The following is a 22,085-nucleotide window of genomic DNA, read 5'->3' on the forward strand; positions in this document are numbered from 1 at the left end:
AAAGACGGCCATAAACTAGATGATTCAAAATACCTTGCAGTTCAAAAGGAAATGGTGGAAGATTTGAACCAACACTTGAACGGTTTTTACAATTATGTGACACCTTTAAGTACAGTGGAGTAACTGATGATGTTGTACGTCTTCGGTTATTTCCCTTTTCTCTGTGCGATAATGCAACTGATCAATTAGATTTATTAGAATTAGGTTCCATAGCCATGTGGGATGATTTAGCAGAAAATTTTCTTCACAAATTTTTCCTAATTAGTAGAACCATTCAGCTTAGGCGAGAAATCATCAATTTCAGGCAATATGAAGGTGAATCATTGTATGAAGCATGGGAACATTTCAAGTCAATGTTAAGGAAGTGACCACACCATGGACTGCAAGTGTGGCTTCGAATCTAAAATTTCTATAATGATGTTGGAAATAACATCAGATCCAACCTAGACTGAGCAGCCGAAGGATCGATCATGTTCCACACATATGAATGAGCCTATAAAATCATAGATGAAATGGCTATGAATTCATATACGTGGCCAAATAAAAGATTCACATACAAATCAAAGCCTCTAACGGTAAAAGTGGTCAATGAAGATGATCAGTATCAACAGATCTTAGAGAAGCTTAACCATTTGGAATTGACTATCAAACCAACAAAACCGAAGCCATATTCTAAAAACCAATCGTAGGAGGTGAACTTCATAGGTAATAGGGATCAATATCCCTATGCAAATACCTACAATCTCGATTAGAAGGATCATCTAAACCTTAAGTGGGGAGGCAACCAAGGAGGTGAAAATCAAGCACAAAACCAACCAAATCCTCCTTACCAATCTCCACACTTACAACAAAGGTCGGTGGGTAATGATAATGATGCATGTGGTCAATGATTCGACTAACTAGAAAGGGAGATGAAATCGATGAAGACGAACATTCGACAAGTCCAAGCCACATGTGGACGACTTGAATCTCAAATGGACACCATCTGTAAGTAGCTAAGTCAGCTAATGCTGATGTTTCAAAAGTAAAATGGCCAAAGTATCCCTAGTAAAATGGCCAATTGGTCAAAGCTACGTATGAACCATTGATGGAGCGACAAGTACCACTATTGGGTAGTATCAGAAAGAGTCATAAAAAAGGCTTTACATTTCACAACATTAGAAGCCCCAAGAATATTCATGTGGTTGTTGTAGTGGGCAAGATGATCTTCCGGGTCACCCACCTCATTTTAAGAGAGCTTTAGAAATTTGAAAGAGGCATAGAAATTATGAGTCAAAACAAATGGGGCCAAAGGTTCATTGGCGAAACTCCACGAGGTTTCATCGAGTTTAGAACCTCTGACTTCTTGTAGAAAATTTCAACTTGATGGTTGTTATTTGATAACTCTTGAAAAGAGTTATAATTCATGCCTTTAGATTAGGTCAATTGTCTGTACTTAAGTGAACTTAGTTGCATTTTAGGATATTATTTTAGCATTTTTAGAATGTTGCATAAGAAGCTTGGATGGTGCTTAAATATTATTATTTGTTACTTTAGTTGCTTGTGGTAGGGTTGTGTTTGGTGGTTTGACATGTGCAGGTTGAGGAATGGGAAATAAATGAGTGAAGTTTTGTCAGGGAAAAAGGTTGGACATTTTGTCAATACAAATGCCGTGACAATTATAAGAAGACCGAGTCAACAGTCAATGCATACCAGTTTCAGCCCAACTGCACTTGTACTAGAAAAATCTGCTTAAACAAGAGGAGAAAATAATCTTGGGTTGTTGAAAAAAGAATTTAAAAAGAGGAGAAGATAAACATGGGTTGTTGGATTTACACTAGGGAAAAAGCTATAAAAGGCCATAGGAGGAAACCCTAAACAATGAACAAAAAAAGAAGAGATCCTTAGGCAAAAATATAGGGTAGTGGCTGAGTAGAGACAGAAAGAGGAAGACGAAAGCAATCTCTCTCAACCACCGCATGACACTGTGTTGTTGGAGGGAGAATTGATCACTCGAAAGCTGTCTTCCCAAAGTCTTTCGTATTTCTTACTTTGTTCTTCCGTGAATTGAATGATGAAAATGGTGTTGATGTTATTTTCGTTTTGAATTTTATGTGCCAACCCATGAGCTAAATCTCATCAGGTTAGGATTACATGATGAAACTTTTATTTTCTTTAATGGTTGAAGCATAGATCCGAATCAATTTACTGTTTCATTCAATTGTTTTATTTCTAAATTGTATGTGTGCAATCCCTAGACATAGACGACTGTTTGATATGTCCATAAGCTAATTTAATTCTGAAAAGGTTGGATTAATTGGATTGATATTGAATGATATGAGAAAGTACTCGACAGATACTTGTAGTAGACTATAGACATAAAGCAATGTTCAAACAGAAGGAGAACAATTCAGGGTACCATATTAAGGGTTATAGACATGGGCAAGGTAACTTGAGGTTTATGCTCTCAAAAGAAGCAAACCATTTTAGAACTCTTTTGAGCAATAAATCGCAGTATGATTTTGCTAAGGCATTATTGACAGTAAGAGTAGATTCTTAGTAATCCCGACCTTCCAAATCAATATCGTATATCCTTTATTCTTTGTCATAGTATCTTTGTCACATCATTATTAGTTATTTACTCGATCGTTTACATAATATTCCCATAGTAATTCTCATAATTTCCATTACATTTCTACTCTTGTTTTGCCATAACCTTCCTAAGTATTCATTAATTCCACATATTGCATAAATCATTATTCCTTTAATTGCCACTGCATACTTACTATAACTTTATCATAGCATTAATTGCAATATATTATAATAACTTGACCACTTTTATGCCTCAATTCGATCCTTGTGGGAACGATACTCACTCATCACTTTATTACTTGATTCGACGTGTATACTTGCACAAATCATATATCATTTCACATGTGACACTATCTGCTTCACAACTGAAGCTACATTGCTACAGGTCCCCTAATTTGGATGATTAACAGGTTGAACTTCTTCTATGTCTTCAGCACCACTATTGTCCTTCTGGTTCCTACAAACAATTGACTGAGTTGAACCTTCCAGATGGAGAGGATGAGGCAAATTGGTATCCTTGGAAACATCTTTGGACACTCGTAGTTCTGCAATTAGTTGCTCGTTATGAGCATTCTTCAAATTTAATAGGCATTGGCACTCTTGTTGCTCTTGAAACTGACGTTGTTGGGCCAGAAGCCATTCTTCTATGAGATGCATCTTCTCCTGCATCTCTTTGGCTTGGTGTTGAGGGCTAGAGGCTTGTTGTTGTTAGGACATCGATCGATATGGGTGGCAGTGGTAGTGGTTAAGAGGGAGGAGTCACTAGATGGGAGAGAATCTATTGCAAGAGTTAGTCCTTATGATCTTGAAGAGGGGTTCTAGAAAGAGGTTGGGTACCTAAGGCAATTGGTGGGATGGCAATGCCAGTGTCAACCAGGGGAACAAAGAGAGAAGCATTAATGGGGGCCATAATTGGGTAAAAAGCTTCAAGAGGGCTAAGATTTGATTAGTTTGTTGTTTGAGTGCTAGAAGGATGGTTTTGACTTGAAGGGAGCTCGTTGTTAATGAGGTTGCCACCGATTGCTTGAGCAGAGGAGTTGGTAGGGTTGCTGGACTTGGTGGGCTTTATGGGGTTGTGAGTAGCATCATTCTGAGACGTAGGCATCGTACGGTCCACACCCACTGCACCAATTGTTGATACAAGGTACAAAAAGGGAGGATAAAGAGATAAGGAGGAGTAAGTGGTGGTTCTGTAGAGGTCGGTTCACCAAAAAAGGCAAAGAGCCGGAAAGGAATAAGAGGAAAAGCTGATTGTTTGGAAAGAGAGAGAATATTTGGGCAAAGTAACTTTAGGGCTAGAAAAATCAATCCCTTCTTTAACGTTAGAAAGGTATAAGAGAGGTTCTCTTGTCTACTAGTGTAACGTGGCAAGATAAATACTCAGTCCCACAAAATGCGTAAAGGATATTTATGATCGTGAATGGTATTCATGGTGGGGCCTATCCTATTCTTTATTCAATCAGTACAAGGTTATTATGATCAAGTGAACCCTTCATTGACTTGAGGTTGCTATATTCGTGGGTGCTTATCTCACCATTAGAGAGTGGGAGGGCTTGTCTAGCGGGTGATTCCGACAATGAAAAGACATCATTCCTATAGATAGGACGAGCGATCACCCAAGACATTGTCCTAAGTGAAGTCAAAAGAGATCAGCACCATCTATCATGTTGGCACGTGTATTGATGGCGAACTGACATAACAAACATCTAAAAGAGATATTGGAATCTTTCCTTCTATTCATTTAAGAATGTAGCAAAACAAGGAAAACATAAGAAAAACGAGTGAGCAACAAAGCATAAAAAACTTCGATGGTAAACGTAAAGCTTGTCGAAAGAGTGGTATTCCATGTAATTTCAATAAAAAGTTAAGTCTATCATCGAGAAACGCATATAAAAATATATAAAAGCAGAGACTGATTGATCTCATTACGTGCTGGTTAGTGTTTTCCATACAGAATTCCAATTCGGTGGCTTTCTATCAGTTTTGCTGTGAGAGCTCCCTCAATCCCCACAGTTTTCTCCTCTCAAACTCTAACTTTTAAAACTTCGGCAAAATCACCTTTGTTCTTTTTTCTTTTTGGTGTCAAGCATGGAAGATCGTAAGGAGGTGAGTTTTTTTTTTCTTTTTTGGGGGTTTTAGCCTCCGTTTTATATTGTTGAGAAAAAAGAAAGGAAATTGAGCTCAGGGTTGAAGCTAAACTACATGTTTATCTTACTGTGTATGTATATTCTTTACCTTAGTTCCATGAAAAAATCGATAATCGTAGAGTTGAAAAAAAAGATTATGGTATAAGTGCTTTATTTAGTCTAAATAAGCTTTTAGTCCCTATACTCTTCTAGTTTTTAAAATTTAATCCTTCAGCTTTGGTTGATTTTCTTACTGTGTCTAGAGATTTGTGCCTATTGGCTAATGCTATCCGGCAGTGTGATGAATTCTCTGCCACTGAAATTTTAATTCACAGCTTTTAAAATAAATATCCTTTTGACTTTTGAAACGCAATCAACACTTTTTTGTTAGAGCTGAAAACTTGGTTCAGACTTCAGACTTTCAGCATTGGGATTACTTTTTAATTGCAGCTTTTTTGAATCTCCATATCTGCTTTCTATGCCACCTTTTTCTTTTGAGCCAATGGTGAAAGAGAGGCTTTGAGCAGTTATGGTGTTTTTGTTAATAAAATTTCAGAACTGTTGAATAAAATGGAGCAGCAGATTGCGAATGTGGGAATTGGGATTTCATTGTTTTGAACTACCAACAAATTTGGTTTTCTTAAATACTAGTGATTGTGATCAAACAATGCTGAAGTTAAAAGCATGGAGGTAGAGTTAATTAAGGTATTGATTTGGTTGTGAAACTTGAAATAGAAAAATGGAGCATGGCTATCAGTGCCACAATTTGGGGACTGGCAGCAGAAAGGGCAAGGGCAGCTGCCAGATTACTCACTTGACTTCTCAAAGATTAGGGAAATGAGGATGCAAAACAAGAGGGAAGTTTCAAGAGCCAGTCTTGGGAATGAAGAAGAGTTTATTAACCCAACCGCCACCACTGTTACCACTGCCCCTACTACAGATGATCACCACCATTACCCTCCCACTCATCACTCTCCAACCGTAAGTATAGATTTCATTTTCAAAATAATAGATCAGATTAAAAATGTTTAAGTTGATGAGTTTTCATGTTATAAATTGAGTTAGGGTAAATTAGTCGCAGCTTAAAAATCGATATAATAATAAATTTAATTCTAATTTTATATATTATATTAAGTTAATTATAATTTTAAAAAATTAACTCTTTTCTCAATTTAATCTTAATTAAAAAATCGAAAAATATATAATATAAAATAAGAATTAATAAAAATTGGGCTGCTCTTTTGTGGGAGTAATAAAAGTCATTATCTTGAGGGGTTTCATGGATTTTCTTCTTTTGTGTTTTAATATGATTTTGGGGTTTCCAACGTTGATGGGTCTTAGATGGAATTTGGGTTTCAAATCAATTTCAGTTGGCTTCAATGGATTTTGGGTAGTTTTGCAATCTAGGGTTGATTTCACCGAAATCGATGGATCGTTTTGCAGGATCTTTTGTAGTTAATTTTGCTAAATAGGGAACAGATGTTTGGAAGTGTCATTCCAAATTTGAAAAAACTTCATTGCAGACTTAAAACTCTTCAATGAAGAAAAAACATGCTTTTTCCCCTTTTTGGTCCAGTAAGGAGGGCTATATTAAAGCACTAGACAAATGTAACTAAGAACCGAAGATGATGAAGATAATAACTTGTTACTCCCCGAAAGAGAAACCCAATTTTTTTTACTATTTATTTTATTATATATTTTTAAATAATATTTATACATTTTTATATGTTTATTTAATTTTTTTAAAATTAAGATAAAAATAAAATAATATGTAAATATTGGGAGTTAATTTTTCAAAACTATAATTAAACTGACATAATATGTAAAAGTTAAGGCTAAATTTATTATTATATTAATTTTTAAATTGCAACCTCACTCTCCTGTTAATAGTTTACTACATTTAACGAAATATGACTAAAAAACACAAACTTGATTAATTAAGTGACCAATTTAATAAAATTTATAGTTGAGTGATAAAAAAATAAATTCATAATTGAATGACCTGTAATGTAATTTACCCATTGAATTATTCGGATTTTCTAAAATTAATTTAGATTTTTTTTTCAAAGAAAAATGCATTCTTTACTTATTTTATAATAATAAAATATAATTCGTAACATTTCCCTTATAAAATATCTCAAAACATAGCTTTTTCTAGTTTTGGTAGGTAGCTTTAAATAGGGGGGACAATGCCATACGAAAGAAGAATATAAAGCTATGTTGAGTGGCATATGCATGTGCTAGGGTGGTGGGGGAAGTGGCTTAGTTGGATCATTTAATCTTTTCTTTGATGTTATGCTAGCAAAGTGGGTAACCAATAATCTTTAGCATATAGCTTGGACCTTTAATAAAAAGGGATAATGATTTACTTTATATAAAAAAAGTTATATTAAGTTTTCCTTTTTTCTTAATTTTTAAATTTAGATAATTTATTAAATCACTTTAAAATTTTTAAAAGATTAGACCACTTATTAAGATAGATTGATTAACCTTAACTCTTAATCCCTCCTTCTGGTCAATAAAATGATAAGAATGTTCTTTTTTTGAGTTAGAGTAGTTTTAATTTGACAATTAAATCTATTTTATTCCATTAATTTAAATTCTAATGTGATATTATGATATTATACTCACTTATCACTTGGAAATATTTTTAACTTTTTATAATTTCCATTTAATGATATGAGACAATTTGAAAGTGTAAGTTTTTATATATTTTTAAATTGAGAGATGAAAACAAATTAGACTAAAAATAGCATAGTTTGGTGAGATTGAGAAATGACAAATTTGTGATGAGCAGGGTGTTTAGGAATATGTGGTTCTGATGACAGACAGATGAAGATTTAGAATCTTTTTACCAAGAAATTGATATTTTATTTAATGATAAATGTATATAACTCCGAGATGAGATCTGGTACCTCTCAATGATTTTGGAAAAACATGACACCATTAACGTTCAAACTCAATTCACCTCGTATGTTTACAATATGTCTTTAATGGTTTATCTTATGAATGCATCATGGAGATGTGTGCCAATAGATAGGGAAAAGTGCTGCCTACACTTATAAATCAAAATCTAATTTAACATTTATGGTACAATATATTAGTGAAAATCAAATATATCATATCTTTGTTTTTTATGAGACAAAAGTACCTTTTGTTATGATATATTTATAATTTAAGTGAATGACTCCTTCAAATATCAACACAAAAAGTTTGAACTACTTATTTCATTGAATTGTACGCTGGATATGTTATCCATGTTACACCTTCCCTAGGTCACACGTAAGTGCCAGTGTTGTTTTCTCCATCCAATTTATGTTGAATGGCAGTGGGCACTTTGGATCATTCGCTGTTGGAAATATTTTATACAAGGAAAAACAAAACATCAAGTTTGGCAACTTGTGCTCTGTTTCTTATTTATATCAATATTAATATTTAGCTTTATATTTATTTATAATTAATTATGTTTAAATAAAATTATTAATATTTATTTATAAATTTATTATTTATTATTATATTCAAAGTTGATATTATCATATTATTATTTATCCATAGTATATAAAATATGTTTATTAAAAGTAGATAAAATATTCACCTTTTCAGTTAATGACCACATTGCATTTTGATTTTGTTGACAGTCGAAGAGAGGTATCTTTAGCTACTTCAACTGCTGCATCAAAGCCTGAATCTGATGAGCAATCTCTCCTTCCCTTCTCTGTTTTTGTGTTTGATCCTATGTATTTGGTTTGCCTCCTGCATATCATTATGTTTATTAAATTTGCTGATGATTTATAATAACTCAGTGAATTTTCTTTTTAACTATTGTTACTGATGTTATTCGAAATTATAAATCTAATGGAGAAGTGAGTCTTGAATCGAGAACTCTATATGTAATTACGAGGTTACAAGTTATACTAATCTGATAATAGGACAAAAGAAAAATAATTAATATATATATATAAAAAACGTATATTACATGAAACACTTAAATATTTTTATTACGATGAAAATATATGAAAATTTCAATACAAATTGATATAAAAATTACAAAAGAGGACTAAGTGATAGAGATGTGTGTGGAATAAAATCTGTAACATCCGACGCCCGACCCGACTTTTGAATTTGGGTATGGAGTGTCACAGATAGATCTATACTTCAATTTTTTCTAATTGGACTGCTATAAAACAATCTAAAAATAAAACTATCCAATTATGAAACTTAAAATAATAATTCTTACGTTTAAGGCTTTAAGCCACTAAATGATTATATCCTCACAGTTCCTGTTTCTAATCAGACTATTCCCATACAAATAATTCTTAAAATATTGCTAAGGCCCATTCGTCCTAAAAATCCAGATTTTGAGGGATGCTATTTAGCTTCGTTGTTATAGATACTGAGGCGAAACCACCAATGGTAACCCCCTTCCTATGTGCATGATTCTAACAGCCTGCGACCTTCGATCTCAACTCTATTTGGCTTGGTCTCTCCTCTGAGTCCTTGATCAACCTTGCAAATCCTGTAAATATTAGTCAACTCCGTAAGTTTGAATGAACTTAGTGAGTTCCTTTACTACATCATAAATAATTCAGCCTTATCGTACGATGGTAACCAATGTAAAATAAATTAAACATAAATTTACTCACTATTTGCTCATGATAAGTTTGCCTTGTCAGGGTGGCGGACTGGAACGACGGAAATGTGCAAGTGTACACAATCGCAACAAGTAATAAAGTGACAAGTTAATGTCAAGTTATCGTACCCACAGGGACCGTGAAAAGAATTATTTATGAATGCTATTTAAAACACTTTGGTGAAGAAAAATATTTTGTTTGAAGAGGGTGATTAAAAACTAAGATTTTAAACTAAGTGAACTAAATAAATAAATTTCAAATGCTCAATTTCAAAATACGATTTTAATCAATATGACATAATTGTGTTAGATTAATTACATTTCTTAACTTAGAATTATTAAACTCATGTTTATATTGTTACGAATAAGTTCACGGCAACTCTGTAATTTGCAAATTATGAACATACTCACCTACCAAAATCCATTTATCTCTTGACTATATCCCTATGTCAATTCAACCGATTAAACAAATCTTAATAGGCAAATATGTTATTGCACATACATACTTATTAAATCGAAATAATCTCTTGTACATATCCTTATTAGAGGTGGCCGCCCGGCCCGACGGCCCGCCCGAAATATGGGAGGGTTCAGGTAAAAATACAGGCTCGAAAAATAGGTTTGGGCAAAAAAACAAGGCCCGTTTAGAAAATGGGCCGGGCCTCGGGCACCACTTTTTTGGCCCGGGCCCGGCTCGAATATAATAAATATATAATTTTTTTTATTTTTTTAATTTTAAAATATTTTTAAAATATTTTTTTATTTTTAAAATAAATTTTTGGTATTTATTAAAAAAATAGACCGGGCCGGGCTGGGCTCGGGCTTAGGAATTTTTTCCTGGGCCAGGCCTGGACAAAATTTTAGGTCCAAATTTTGGGTCGGGCCGGGCCTGGGCCTAAGACGCGGGCCGAAATTTTTTCTGGGCCTGGCTTGGCCTGGCCCATGAACACCTATAATCCCTATGTTAATTCAAACAATTAACTCGATTTAATAAGCACATAAAAGACTATGTGAGGTAACAAAGTATCCTTACCTTAAAATAGATTAATCACAATAATCTTGCAAGTTATGCAAGGCAAATGTATCGTCAGATACCGTTGATAATCTAACTCTCAGCTACCTTAGATGATTAAACATGCACTGATTAAGTACTGTGTCCATTAATTACAATTTCAATCCGTTTAAATAATTAATTCATTAGTTACCTAACAATTGTAATGCAATAATAACTTAGTCATAGTTTTACTTAATCAAGCATCTTATCGAGGCCTATAACAACATAAACACAATTTCAATAATTTTAACAAACGAAATGCAATCAACCTAACACGAATTAAATTCAAGCTAAATTGATTAAATTAACCATTCCAACAACATAAATATTCATAGATATGTTCAGCATAACAACAACGAAAATTAAAAAGATAAGGAACAAGAATCAAATCCGGTGTTTTTCTATGGTTGGACTAATTGCTCCGTTCTTCCTTCTCTGTTGTCCTCGTCAACCAAGGCTGTTATGAACACTTAATTGCTGCTCCAAATAGCTGATGAATGCCCCTTTCCCAAGAGGAGAAATCGACAAGAGATCAAGGGAATTTTGGAATGGAAAAGAAGGGGGAAAGTGGAGAGAAGAGAGGAAAGATGTGAATGCTTGAGGTGTGTTTTACAAATGACTAGCCTAAGGTCGGTTTTTATAGCTGAGGAGGGCTGCTAAAAATAGCTAAAATTATCAGCCAAAGAGCCCTCCCTTGGCCGGCCACACATGTGGCAAGGTTGATAGTTTCAACTTTGCTAATTTAGGCTTGGGGCAAATCTATAAAGCCACCAATTGTGGAGGGGTTTGAATGCAACTTGAACAAGTATTCAAGGGCCTCTTTGCAAGCTTAAATAATCAGCTAATAAGCTGATTTGGGTCAGCTCTTGGGACGGTTTTTGGGCTAACCATTTCTTGGTCGGTTCGGTTCACTTGGTTCAGCTCAACTGGACCACTTTTTCATAATTAATTAATAATAATTTATAACCCAAATTAAATTGGATATAAATTAAAATTAATTATATTATGAATTAATACATATAATATTCGACCGTCTTAGGCTGAAATTTAGTTCGCTTCGATACTTCAAATTGCTTCTCAGTTTTGCGCTTCTAACAGTGTCTGCCGAGCCATTTTTTGCCCTTTGTGCAAATCTGTCAAAAATAACCAAAATTCATCAAAATTAATTATAAAATACAACATGTTCATATTTTAAATGCACTTTAATTATTTTTTAAAAATTAATTATTTTTTCGACAAGAATTTTATCGAAACTGTATGATTTTAAGTTAAAAAGAGTATGTAAAAATGTGTAAATTTCCGTGTTTCCACGTCTCCACCTAATTTTCCAAGCTACTTGGCTTGCTATGAGACCTTACTTTGGTCGAATCTCCACTCGACCATATCCCAGACTCTTTGCTATATCGGCAAATCCATTCTTTACTTTTCATATTTCCTTCATTACACTTCCCTTTACTCGGGTTGCCTGTTATCCTTTATCTTATTTGGTCGTATGCCTTCCTCGGCGAACCTAAATGAACCAGTTCTTGGTGGACTCTCCCTTCCTACCATAGTCCTGAAGGACATGTGAAAATTTCCATAACATGCTGACCTTCAACTTGACTCGCCTCTTTGGAGAACCCGTTTTCATTCCTCCTTATTGTTCGCAGTTGAGGATTACTTCTAGAAATCTACCCCTCACTCCAGTCCTTGCTTAGAATCTCATCTATCTCGTTTCCACCATATGAAGCTATCCTTTCTACGGTGTACCCGCACTAGACTTTCCTCTCTTAGATAGTATCCTTATCTTGGGAGTGATCTTTCCATCTCTTCCATGATATTTGTTTTTTGAGTACAACTTCATTGAGCTTTCCCTGGTGGCTTATCTTCTCGGATCTTTACTTGTGATCCTTGGGCATTTTCCCTTCTTACCTTTCCATACTTAGGCCAGCTTCTGCATGGCCTTTTTTTGCCTAATTCTTGTCGGGTCTTCGCCCCTACATTATTGAATTTCCTGTCTATCCTTGCCACTTTCCTCATTTTTGCAGATTCCTTATGATCTGTTTTCCATACTTGTGTTTTTTTTCAACTTTTCTTCCACCTGCATAGATCTTTATGATTGGCGCATAAGACTATACTCCTCATTTGAGGTCCTGGAGGACTTACTGCATCTATTCTATAACGGGCTCTAAGTTTCCATAGTCGAGCTATGGTCTTATACCCATCTTCCTCATTCTTTACATCTCCTTAGACTTACCTCGTGTTTATTGTCCTCTTCATCAGATTAATCATCACTCTGCCGGTCAACATCGCCAACATACGCCTCCCTCAGTTTTTTTCTTTGTTTCCGTGTTGGGTGGTTGACTCATTTACCCATAACTAAAATTGAAACCTTTTAATGTGAATAAGATTTCAGATCCAATGGTTTGCTCATGAGCTTCTCTGAACTCTTTAGTACCATCAAATAGAGTCCTCTAAAATCTAAATCTATGATTTCAATCTAACCACTAACGATGCCCCATATAAGAGAAATTATTCCCATTATGTAACCACTTTGAACATGTTTGCACAGCACAACAAGGACAAGCATTGTAACACCCCTTACCCGAGACCGTTGCTGGAGTCGAGCACGAGGCGTTACTTGACTTAACTTACTAGATCGAAGCATAAAAATTTACTTTTAAAAATTAATTCGCTCATATTCAATTAATATGTCCCTAAAAATAGCCCTTGATACCCTAAAACATGTAACAAAAATAGTTTGGGTCTAAATCGGGAACATTAAAAATATTCCGAATACTTAAGCAAATCAAAATAATTTATTTCACTATTCACAATAAAACTGTCCACTCGTGTAATAGTCACTAATTTAATTATAACTCGAGTTAAAAAACTCAAAATTTAGATCCGTAAAATTTCCTTGAAACCAGAATCATATATATTCTTATCATAAAATTTACAGAATTTTTGGATTAGCCAAATAGTACAGTTTATTCGTTAAAGTCTCCCCTGTTTCACTATTCGATGGTTCTGAACTCTATTCACTAAAAATCAATTATCTCATTGTACGGGCTTAATATGGTACTTTTGCTTGTTTATATTGAAAATATACTCATTAAGGAATCTAGAAATATAAATTATGACTCATAATTCTTTCTATACAATTTTTAATGATTTTCTAAAGTCAGAACAGGGGACTTCAAAAACCATTCTGACCCTGTCTCACTAAAATTCAAATATTACAAAATATAAAATTTCTTTGCCTACATCATTTCTTTCATGTAAAAATAGACTTGATAAGCTTTAATTCTATATCTCATTCACTCTCTAATTCCATTTTTACTATCCTTGGTGATTTTTCAAAATCACGTCAATGTTGCTGTCCAAAAACTGTTCCATTGCAAATTTTTACTCTTTTTATAATTTCTTTGTATTAACTATTATTTAGGCATACATAACACCAAAACATGTTCTTAAATAGCCATTTTAATAGCTAATCATTATCTAGTACTTACGTGCTATTCATTAGCCATATCATAAGGGCACACACACAAAATGACTAAGTCCCTATACATGCCATAACTTAAAATGTTTTTAATCACAAAATACCGAGATAATCTATTGATAGTGTGAAACGATCTCCAACGTCCTTACGATCCCCGAATTGGCTTGGTGATTCTATAAAAAGAAGGAAAATAAAGGGAGTAAGCGTAAAGCTTAGTAAGTTTACAAGCAAATAAATAACAACATTTATCATAAATAATTATACTCATAAATTATCATCAAGTATCATGGTTGTTGCTTCTTCTTTACTTGCTCTCTTACTTGCTTACTTAAATAACTCATGAATATAACTTACTCCTCCCTTGCTTAAATTTATTTTTCTCAACTGATAATTGAGATATTCTTAACCCTTATAACTCACCTGAGTCTATTTATTATGCTTTTACCTGAACTTTCATGTAACATAGTGTCTTTACTAGCCCGTTGAACCACTTGGAATACTAAGGATACTCGGGTCTCCTGTCTGATATTAACATGCCAAAGCCATGTTCCAGACATGGTCTTACATGGGATGTTTCTTGTACTGCAAATGCCATATCTCAGATATGGTCTTACATGAGAGTTTTCATATCGGTGCCCATGCCATGTCCCAGACATGGTCTTACGGGGGACCTCTCATCTCGGTGTCAACGCCATGTCCTAGACATGGTCTTACATGGGACCTCTCATAACCTCAATAATGCCAATGCCATGTCCCAGACATGGTCTTACATGGGATCTCATTCCCTTAATGTCATGACATTTGTATTCGATACATTCCTAATATTTCAACAGGACTTTTTAACACTGATTCTCTATCATCTCATACTTGAGTCAACATTAAATAATTTCTTGAAATAAGTACATAATTGCTGGAAAATAACAACATTAATAATAATTATTAAAATATTTCATTTATTTACCGTAAACTTACCTCGGTACAAAATACGATCAAATCTAACAACTTAGTCCTTAACCTTTTTCTTTCCCCATCTAACTTTGGATTTCGTTCCTCTTGATCTAAAATAGAAAATTTAGCTTATTTAATACTCACATTCATCAAAACAGTCATTGACTCAAACTTTAAAAAAATTATGATTTTGCCCCTAAACTTTTGCATATTTACACTTTTGCCCCAAAGCTCAAAAATTAAACTTCATCCCTTATTCTTATGTTTTATGACATGCTGAACATCTTTCCCTTCTATGCCAGCATCAAATTCCCACTCTAACATTTACTAATAAACATTAGGTATTTTTACCGATTATGTCGTTTTACTCGTTCACTTAAAATCGCCTAGCAAAAGTTGTTTAACATAACTTAAAACTTCATATTCTACCATTAAACACCAAAATAAACACATTTCACCTATGAGTATTTTTCCAAATATGAACCCTAACATGAATTAATGGTAGAATAAGCTAAATCGAGCTACGATGACTCCAAAAACGTAAAAAACATTAAAAACGGGGCTCGGATGCACTTACTATGAGCTTGAGAAAAAGAAGAAACCCTAGATATAGAGTCCCTTTAGGTTTCAACCCTTATGAAGAAGATGAGCACATTTTGCCATCTTTTTCCCTTTTAATTCTTTTTATCACCAAATGACTAAAATACCCTTCATTAAAACTTTAGTTATTTTTATCTATGCATGCCCACTTTTTGTCCATAAAAATATAATGGTCTAATTACCGTTTAAGAACCTCTACTTCAATTATGCACTTCAATTAAATCTTGTATCATCTAAAGCTCATATTTACCAACTTTTGCAATTAAACCCTAATATGCAATTCAGACATGCAATCGCTGAAATTTCTTATCGGTATTCTAACACATGCATCCAATCAATCAGTAAATCATAAAAATTAATCACAATAAGCTTTTCTATCTCAAATTTGTGGTTTCGCAACCACTGTTCCATTTAGGCCCTATTTTAGGATGTTATAAGCATAACGTCCTTTGCTACTCCAACAAGATAAATTGACAGAAGTCGGGAAATCATTAATAGTCCACAACAAATCTACATGTAAATAAAAGTTCTCCTTTCTCAAGACATTATATGTTTCAACACCTGCCCATAACTGTTTCAACTTTTTAATAAGTGGCTGCATATAAATGTCAATATCATTCCCAGGACCTTGCTCTCTAGGGATAATCATAGATAAGATAAAAGAAGATTGTTTCATGAAAATCCACAGAGAAAAATTGTAAGGAACAAGCAATACAGGCCAAGTACTGTACGAAGTACTCATGATTTTAAAAGGATTAAATCTATCATATGCTAAACTAAGCCTCACATTCCGAGGATTGCTTGTAAAGCTTGGAAATTTACTGTCAAATGATTTCCAAGCTAAAGAATCCGCAAGATACCTTAATAACCCATCACCGGTTCGTTCATCGTGATGCCACCTCATAGACTCAGCTGTTTTTGACGACATGAAAAACCTTTGAAGCCTTGGTATTAGTGGAAAATATTGCAAAATCTTTACTGGCTTCTTTCTTGATTGCGACTCACCTTCTTCCTCATTCATATCTTTTGCATTTCTATTCATCCAACGAGATTTACTGCAAACATGATAAGATTGTTGGTTTTTCCGATCACCTCAATACAACATGCAGTCATTTGGGCGACTATGAATTTTGTTTTACCCAAGGCCTAAATCCTTTATCAGTTTCTTCATATCTTTGCATGAATGAGAGAATTTTGGAAACAGAATCATAACTCTCAAAAATTCTAACAACAACGTAAAAGAGTTTTTGGTCCACCCTCCCAAACATTTTAAGTGAAAAAGACAAATGCAGAAGGACAATTTTGAAAATTTCAATCCTTCATAAAGTTCTTCATTCATTTCATTAAGTAGCTTGTAGAATTTCGTCGCTTTTCCATTTGGCTCTTGATCAGGTACACTTCTTCCCGTTTTGGTAAAAGCATTTCCACCAATATCATAATCATCGGATGTAATAATTTCAGGTGGAAACAACTGCAAACCATGACTATGCATATTAAATGCATCTCGCAACATACCTTCGATGTCATCTTCTCTAACAGACTAATGATGAGCATTATGAGGATATGTCAGATTAATCATTGAAGTGGTTCTACGAGGTTTACACTCTCCATGGAAAATTCATTTTTTATACCCTCAAATAAAGCCATCAACAATTAGATGTTCATAGACAACATCATGAATATGCCAATTGATTTTGCCACACTTCTTACACGGGCAAAGAATCATATTCTCTTGGTTTGCATTTTGAAATGAAAAATTTAGAAAATTTTGTTTTCCATTTCGATAGTCGTTGCTTACCCTTGACAAATCCATCTAACTCTTATCTATTTCGTAGTTCTTGAAGTGTAAAGTTGACAATAAATTATGGTTACTTAAGTGTTCTAAATAGATTTAAATCATGTCATTGTACTAAAATAGATAATATATATCAAGTATCTAATTTGGTTGTTTTCTAATTCTCTGTTTCTAATTAAAACATATAACTAATAAAATTACCACAACCAGATCAAATAAACAAGCAATTTCAAATTTTAATTGAATTAAATTAAAACATGTAAGTAATAAGAGATACTTACAAATAAAATTAAGGAGAGCTTAAAATGGAGTTATTTGATTAGGCAATTCAAATGAGCCTATCGAATACTTCTTTTGTAGGGATCCAATTCACTGTTTCAATTAAAAACATTATAAATAAATGGTAAGATAAATTGACATTAGTATTTATTAATTCATATTGTTTAAATTTATTGAATCCCAAACAGTTAGATGCATATGCAAAATTGAAAATTGGTGAATGCATAGTGGAATTAAGTCTTGCACATGTACCTGAGATGCCGCACTCAGATCTAAACTCTTCTCAACTATTAACTTAGGATGCATATGCCGCATTCAAACCACAGTCAACATCACCTCCAAAACAAAATCAACTGCATAAAAAAAGTTTTGATAAAGATAATATACTATTGTATAAAGTTGATCCATGCATACCAAGTTGCTAATTTAAAAATATTTCAGTTTCAGAATCTACACAAAACCAGGTTCAAAGATAATACTTTAACTAAACTAATAAAGGTAGAGAAAATAATTTAAATAATAGTGATCAAGTTCTTAATTGATATTGATTTCAAGTTCGATCATTGAACAAAATTTGAATACACCCCAATAAGACTTAAATCTAAGAACTCAAAATTCGCTTTTACTTCATTGTTTTGATTAAGTTGAAATCCCATCCACAGTGATAATAATAATCAAATTTGACAATGATACCTTTAGTGCCTTTGTGCAACAAACTTAAATACAAATTTCTCTCTCAAAAATTGACAATGAATCGAGTGTAAAAGATAAACTAAAAATAAAGTCTAAACAAAATGATCCATAATTCAACATTCAAAGAAGGCAACTTGGAGAAGGATAAATAAACAGCTACTAAAACTAAGCAAATAAAAATAACTAAAAATCACACATAAACTATAAACTATTACCTGATATAGAGAAGCAATACATGTAAAAAATAATCTAGTCTGACCAAAAAGAGAAAGAAATAGAAAATTTGGATCTTAGTAACTACCCTGCAAAACCTTGCTTTATATCAAGACTGGTCAAGGATTCTCAAATCATTTCTTTATCACAGTTCAACATACCCCAGATCTAAATACCGTTGAGAGAACTTGCTGATGTAAAAACTCAACTATACTAGCCTTAGTCAACAAGGTCAGATCATGAGTGAAATGGTTTTGCTTTTCTTAGTTACATTTACTTTTTGGTAACTTTTGTAGAAGAAGAAAAAACAACAACAAAGTAGCATAAGAAATATTGAACAGGCGCCTTAATTTATCCAATAACATCTATGCTAGATCATTTCGTATGCGAGTATCATCAGCAATCAAACCACCACTCCAAAAATTTTGGAATAAAATCATATCCCTATAACATTAACATAGATACTATTCTTCACTGTTATAACCATCACACCGTAGGAACACAATTATAAAGTAAGCACTTCGCCTTCAGCATTGCGATGCAATTATTATGAATACAAACATTGCAAAGATTGTATTGTCGATCATTTTTATTTAAGTTCTTATACAAGAATAGATTGTATTGTCGATCATTTTTATTTAAGTTCTTATACAAGAATTTCAACTTAATGTGATTTTCTTATACTGTCAAGCAGACCTAAGTTGTTATAGCGATCAAATAATTTAATTCCATTTCAGCTCGAAATGTTAGAATTCATTGAAAAATTTGAGTTCAAATAATTTAGCTCTTAATTTTTGACTTACTATTTTGACCTTCAAGTTTTGGTTTTATCAAAAAGTAACTCTGATATTAAATACTTACTGCTAAATATGATAACCACAAAGAACAAGCAACCTTTGATTTAATTGCTTGCAAAGTCTAAGTGAATGCTTTAATTGTTATGAGCTAGTTGCTTCCATAAGTATTGCTCTTGATTAATTTGAAAAATAAATAGGAAAATATTAGTTAATGCTAGAATATATGAAATCATAAAGATAGAAAAGAGGCAAACAGTTGAATATTCAAAAGAAACTACAATAAGTACCAAAAGTCGGCTGAATCCTTGTCCTGCCAAAATCTGAGGTGATGTCATTGCAAAGTTTTCAGCAATAAGTGTACAAGATGAGCACTCCTGCATACATGAATGCTTTTAAAAAAGATCCCCTAGACTATTTTATAACAGAGGAGATTTAAAAGCTTATGTTAAAAGGAGGGGGAGGGAGCTTCACAAGAAACACACATGACAAATAACAAAAGCCAACTTATTTTTGTTGAGAGTAAATGTTCTTAGTTGCTGTTGCTAACAAGACATTCTACTGCTTCGAGAATGAAATTCCCACTCTTAAACAATTTGAGATAAAAGAATAATTAAGTATGAACAGTGTTGTTCATGTCATTACTTTTCTTGAAAAAAAATAAACTCTATAGTAAAATAAAATATACAATCTTTTGCTTTTAACTTTATTTAGAAAACAAGAAATAGAAAAAGCATCAACCAGAAGGAGCCTAACTTCGCTACTTTAAAAATTAAGACACATTTTCATAACAATTTTGTTCTTTACCAACAATTAACAAAGCAAAAAGGAATAGTAAAATTTGAGCTTAGAAAATTGGTAATGCTATTAAAGATCCCTTCTTTGTCATCATTCATGCCTAACACATTTTTAGTGTGATACTATGTCTGATGATGCATATTGAATATTAAAGATTAAAAATAGAAGGCACACTTGACAATCATTTGGATGACAATATTTTAACCGGACTATAAACTGTACTAATTATCAACAAAATACTTTATGAAAAGAGTTAACCAAGCAAATTACTGGAAATTTCTATGCCTTGATTGGATAAAAGAGCTCCAATCGCACTGGAATAGCATTCAAGTGTAAGAGAATCCATCCTAGAATTATTTTCCAAATAAAAAGGAAACAAATCCTTCTATCACTTTAAACAGAACCCACTCAATTGAGTAACACTATGAACACCAAGTGCATGTTTCATGAATATTGATAACATGATGAAACATAATAAAAAAAACAAGATCATGACAAATAAAAAGGTAATATTAAAAATATATTGAATGTGATATACACGCAAAAGATAGCTTTATGCTTTAACAAGCACTATACGAAGCTAAAACATACTGTAATAGACCTACATGTGTTCATTAAGAAGAAAATAATAAAAAAAAACCAAAAAGTGATAATGTGAATGAGAAAAATGATACAACTCAAGTGAGTTCTAACTTTCAGTAAACTTATGGTTTGCTTTTACCACGATCAAAAATCCTTTTGCAAGGGATGGAGCAGTGACGATGAAGGAGACGGAGATCAATTGCAAATGCACTGTCGACGGTGATGCAGTAGATGGAAGACCAGACAAACGAACAGCAACAAACGGTTGGGAAAGAAAAACTTAAGTTAGGGAATTGGGGAAAAAATTAGTTAGGGATTTGGAGAAAATGATTTAGGGGAATAAGGGTTGAGGGTTAGCTATCAAAACGACGCCGTTTCAATAAAAACTAAAAAAAAATATTTATGGCATTTATGGGCAGAACGCCACTATTGCTTTACTTTTAATGGAGTTTATAAAAAAAACGTCGCTATTTTTTTTAACCTTTTCCGGTGTTTATGCAAAAACGCCACTAACGCTGCTCCCATTCGGTGTACCTTTGCGGCGCGTAGCATAAAACACCGCTAAATATGTACTATTTGTGGCATTATTTCCACAAACGCCACTAAATAACGACTTATTGCTGCATTTTTTGATTAGCGCCACTAATGGTATATATTTGTGGAGTTTTTCAATACAATCGCCGTTAAAAGTTCGACCTTTGTGGCGTTTTCAATCCAAATGCCACTAAAAACACCGCTAAAAGCTTAATTTGCTGTAGTTCATGAACTAAAATTTTATGGTAGTTGATTAATTGAAATGTTAATTTATTAATTTAAATTTTGGGGACTAAATTGAAATATTTTGGACTAAACTAAATAAACGTAGAAACTTTGAATTGACAGCTCTTGGTGAATAAATAGATAAATGAGACCGAAAGGAGACCTTATCGAGTATGTGTTCAAATTTCCCCATTTAGTCTAAGTGATATCTTAAGATTAATCGGACAAAAACACTTTTGTTGGCACTTGAAATCCACACATGGATGGATGGTCAATGGTGAGTGGAATAACATTTTTTTTCTCACTTATCAACTCTAAAATGACATGCGAGAAATAGGATTTTAAACTTGAAGACTAAATCTGGGAACTCAATTGATAATCACGAGGACAAAAAGAATCATCTGGCACAACACTTGAGAAGTTTGTTCATAATAGTAATTCTACTTCTATTGATGAGATTAAGGGTTTCCTAAGTACTCTCAAAATTTTTTAAAAAATTGAAGCAACAGGGAATGGTTTTGTATTCACCCATCTCTAGTAGTGAGATAAAACAAGCAGTCTTTTAGATGAAGCAACTAAAGGCCTTAGGACCAGATGGTTTTCTAGCTCTTTTCTTTAAGGTTGTTGGGAGAAAGTTGAACCAAATGTAGAAAACATTGTGAGAGATTTTATTTTACAAAGGGAAAATGGTAAAGGAGATCAATTAAATTTTTATTGTATTTATTCCAAAAAAAGGAAATACCATAAATGACTAATGAT

The 22,085-nt window shown here is 33.2% G+C and overlaps 1 protein-coding gene, 1 long non-coding RNA gene and 1 other non-coding gene across 3 annotated transcripts; 1 reads left to right on the forward strand and 2 right to left on the reverse strand.

Annotated features, from left to right (window-relative positions):
- Window positions 1-276: 276 nt before the first annotated feature.
- LOC121224814 (small nucleolar RNA R71) lies at window positions 277-382 on the reverse strand. Its single transcript, XR_005922558.1, has one exon. It is a non-coding gene; the product is annotated as a small nucleolar RNA R71 (small nucleolar RNA).
- A 3,908-nt stretch (window positions 383-4,290) lies between these two features.
- Window positions 4,291-8,579, forward strand: LOC107945513 (uncharacterized). The gene is made up of 3 exons (XM_016879552.2): window positions 4,291-4,677; window positions 5,433-5,678; window positions 8,336-8,579. The coding sequence occupies exons 1-3, from the start codon at window positions 4,660-4,662 to the stop codon at window positions 8,381-8,383; spliced, it is 312 nt and encodes a 103-aa protein (XP_016735041.1). The 5' UTR covers window positions 4,291-4,659; the 3' UTR covers window positions 8,384-8,579.
- Window positions 8,580-13,909: 5,330 nt separating this feature from the next.
- LOC107947467 (uncharacterized) lies at window positions 13,910-20,934 on the reverse strand. Its single transcript, XR_001697130.2, has 5 exons — window positions 20,707-20,934; window positions 19,478-19,564; window positions 17,740-17,840; window positions 17,490-17,580; window positions 13,910-14,038 (listed from the first exon to the last, which is right to left on the reverse strand). It is a non-coding gene; the product is annotated as an uncharacterized lncRNA (long non-coding RNA).
- Window positions 20,935-22,085: the final 1,151 nt, after the last annotated feature.

The sequence above is a fragment of the Gossypium hirsutum genome, chromosome D12 (genome assembly GCF_007990345.1).
Source record: "Gossypium hirsutum isolate 1008001.06 chromosome D12, Gossypium_hirsutum_v2.1, whole genome shotgun sequence".
Lineage (NCBI taxonomy): Eukaryota > Viridiplantae > Streptophyta > Magnoliopsida > Malvales > Malvaceae > Gossypium > Gossypium hirsutum.

Excerpts from the sequence above, each read along its gene's own strand:
- LOC107945513 (XM_016879552.2), top strand. Across the intron at positions 5,679-8,335 it reads CCACTCATCACTCTCCAACC|TCGAAGAGAGGTATCTTTAG; the intron begins GTAAGTATAGAT and ends TTTTGTTGACAG.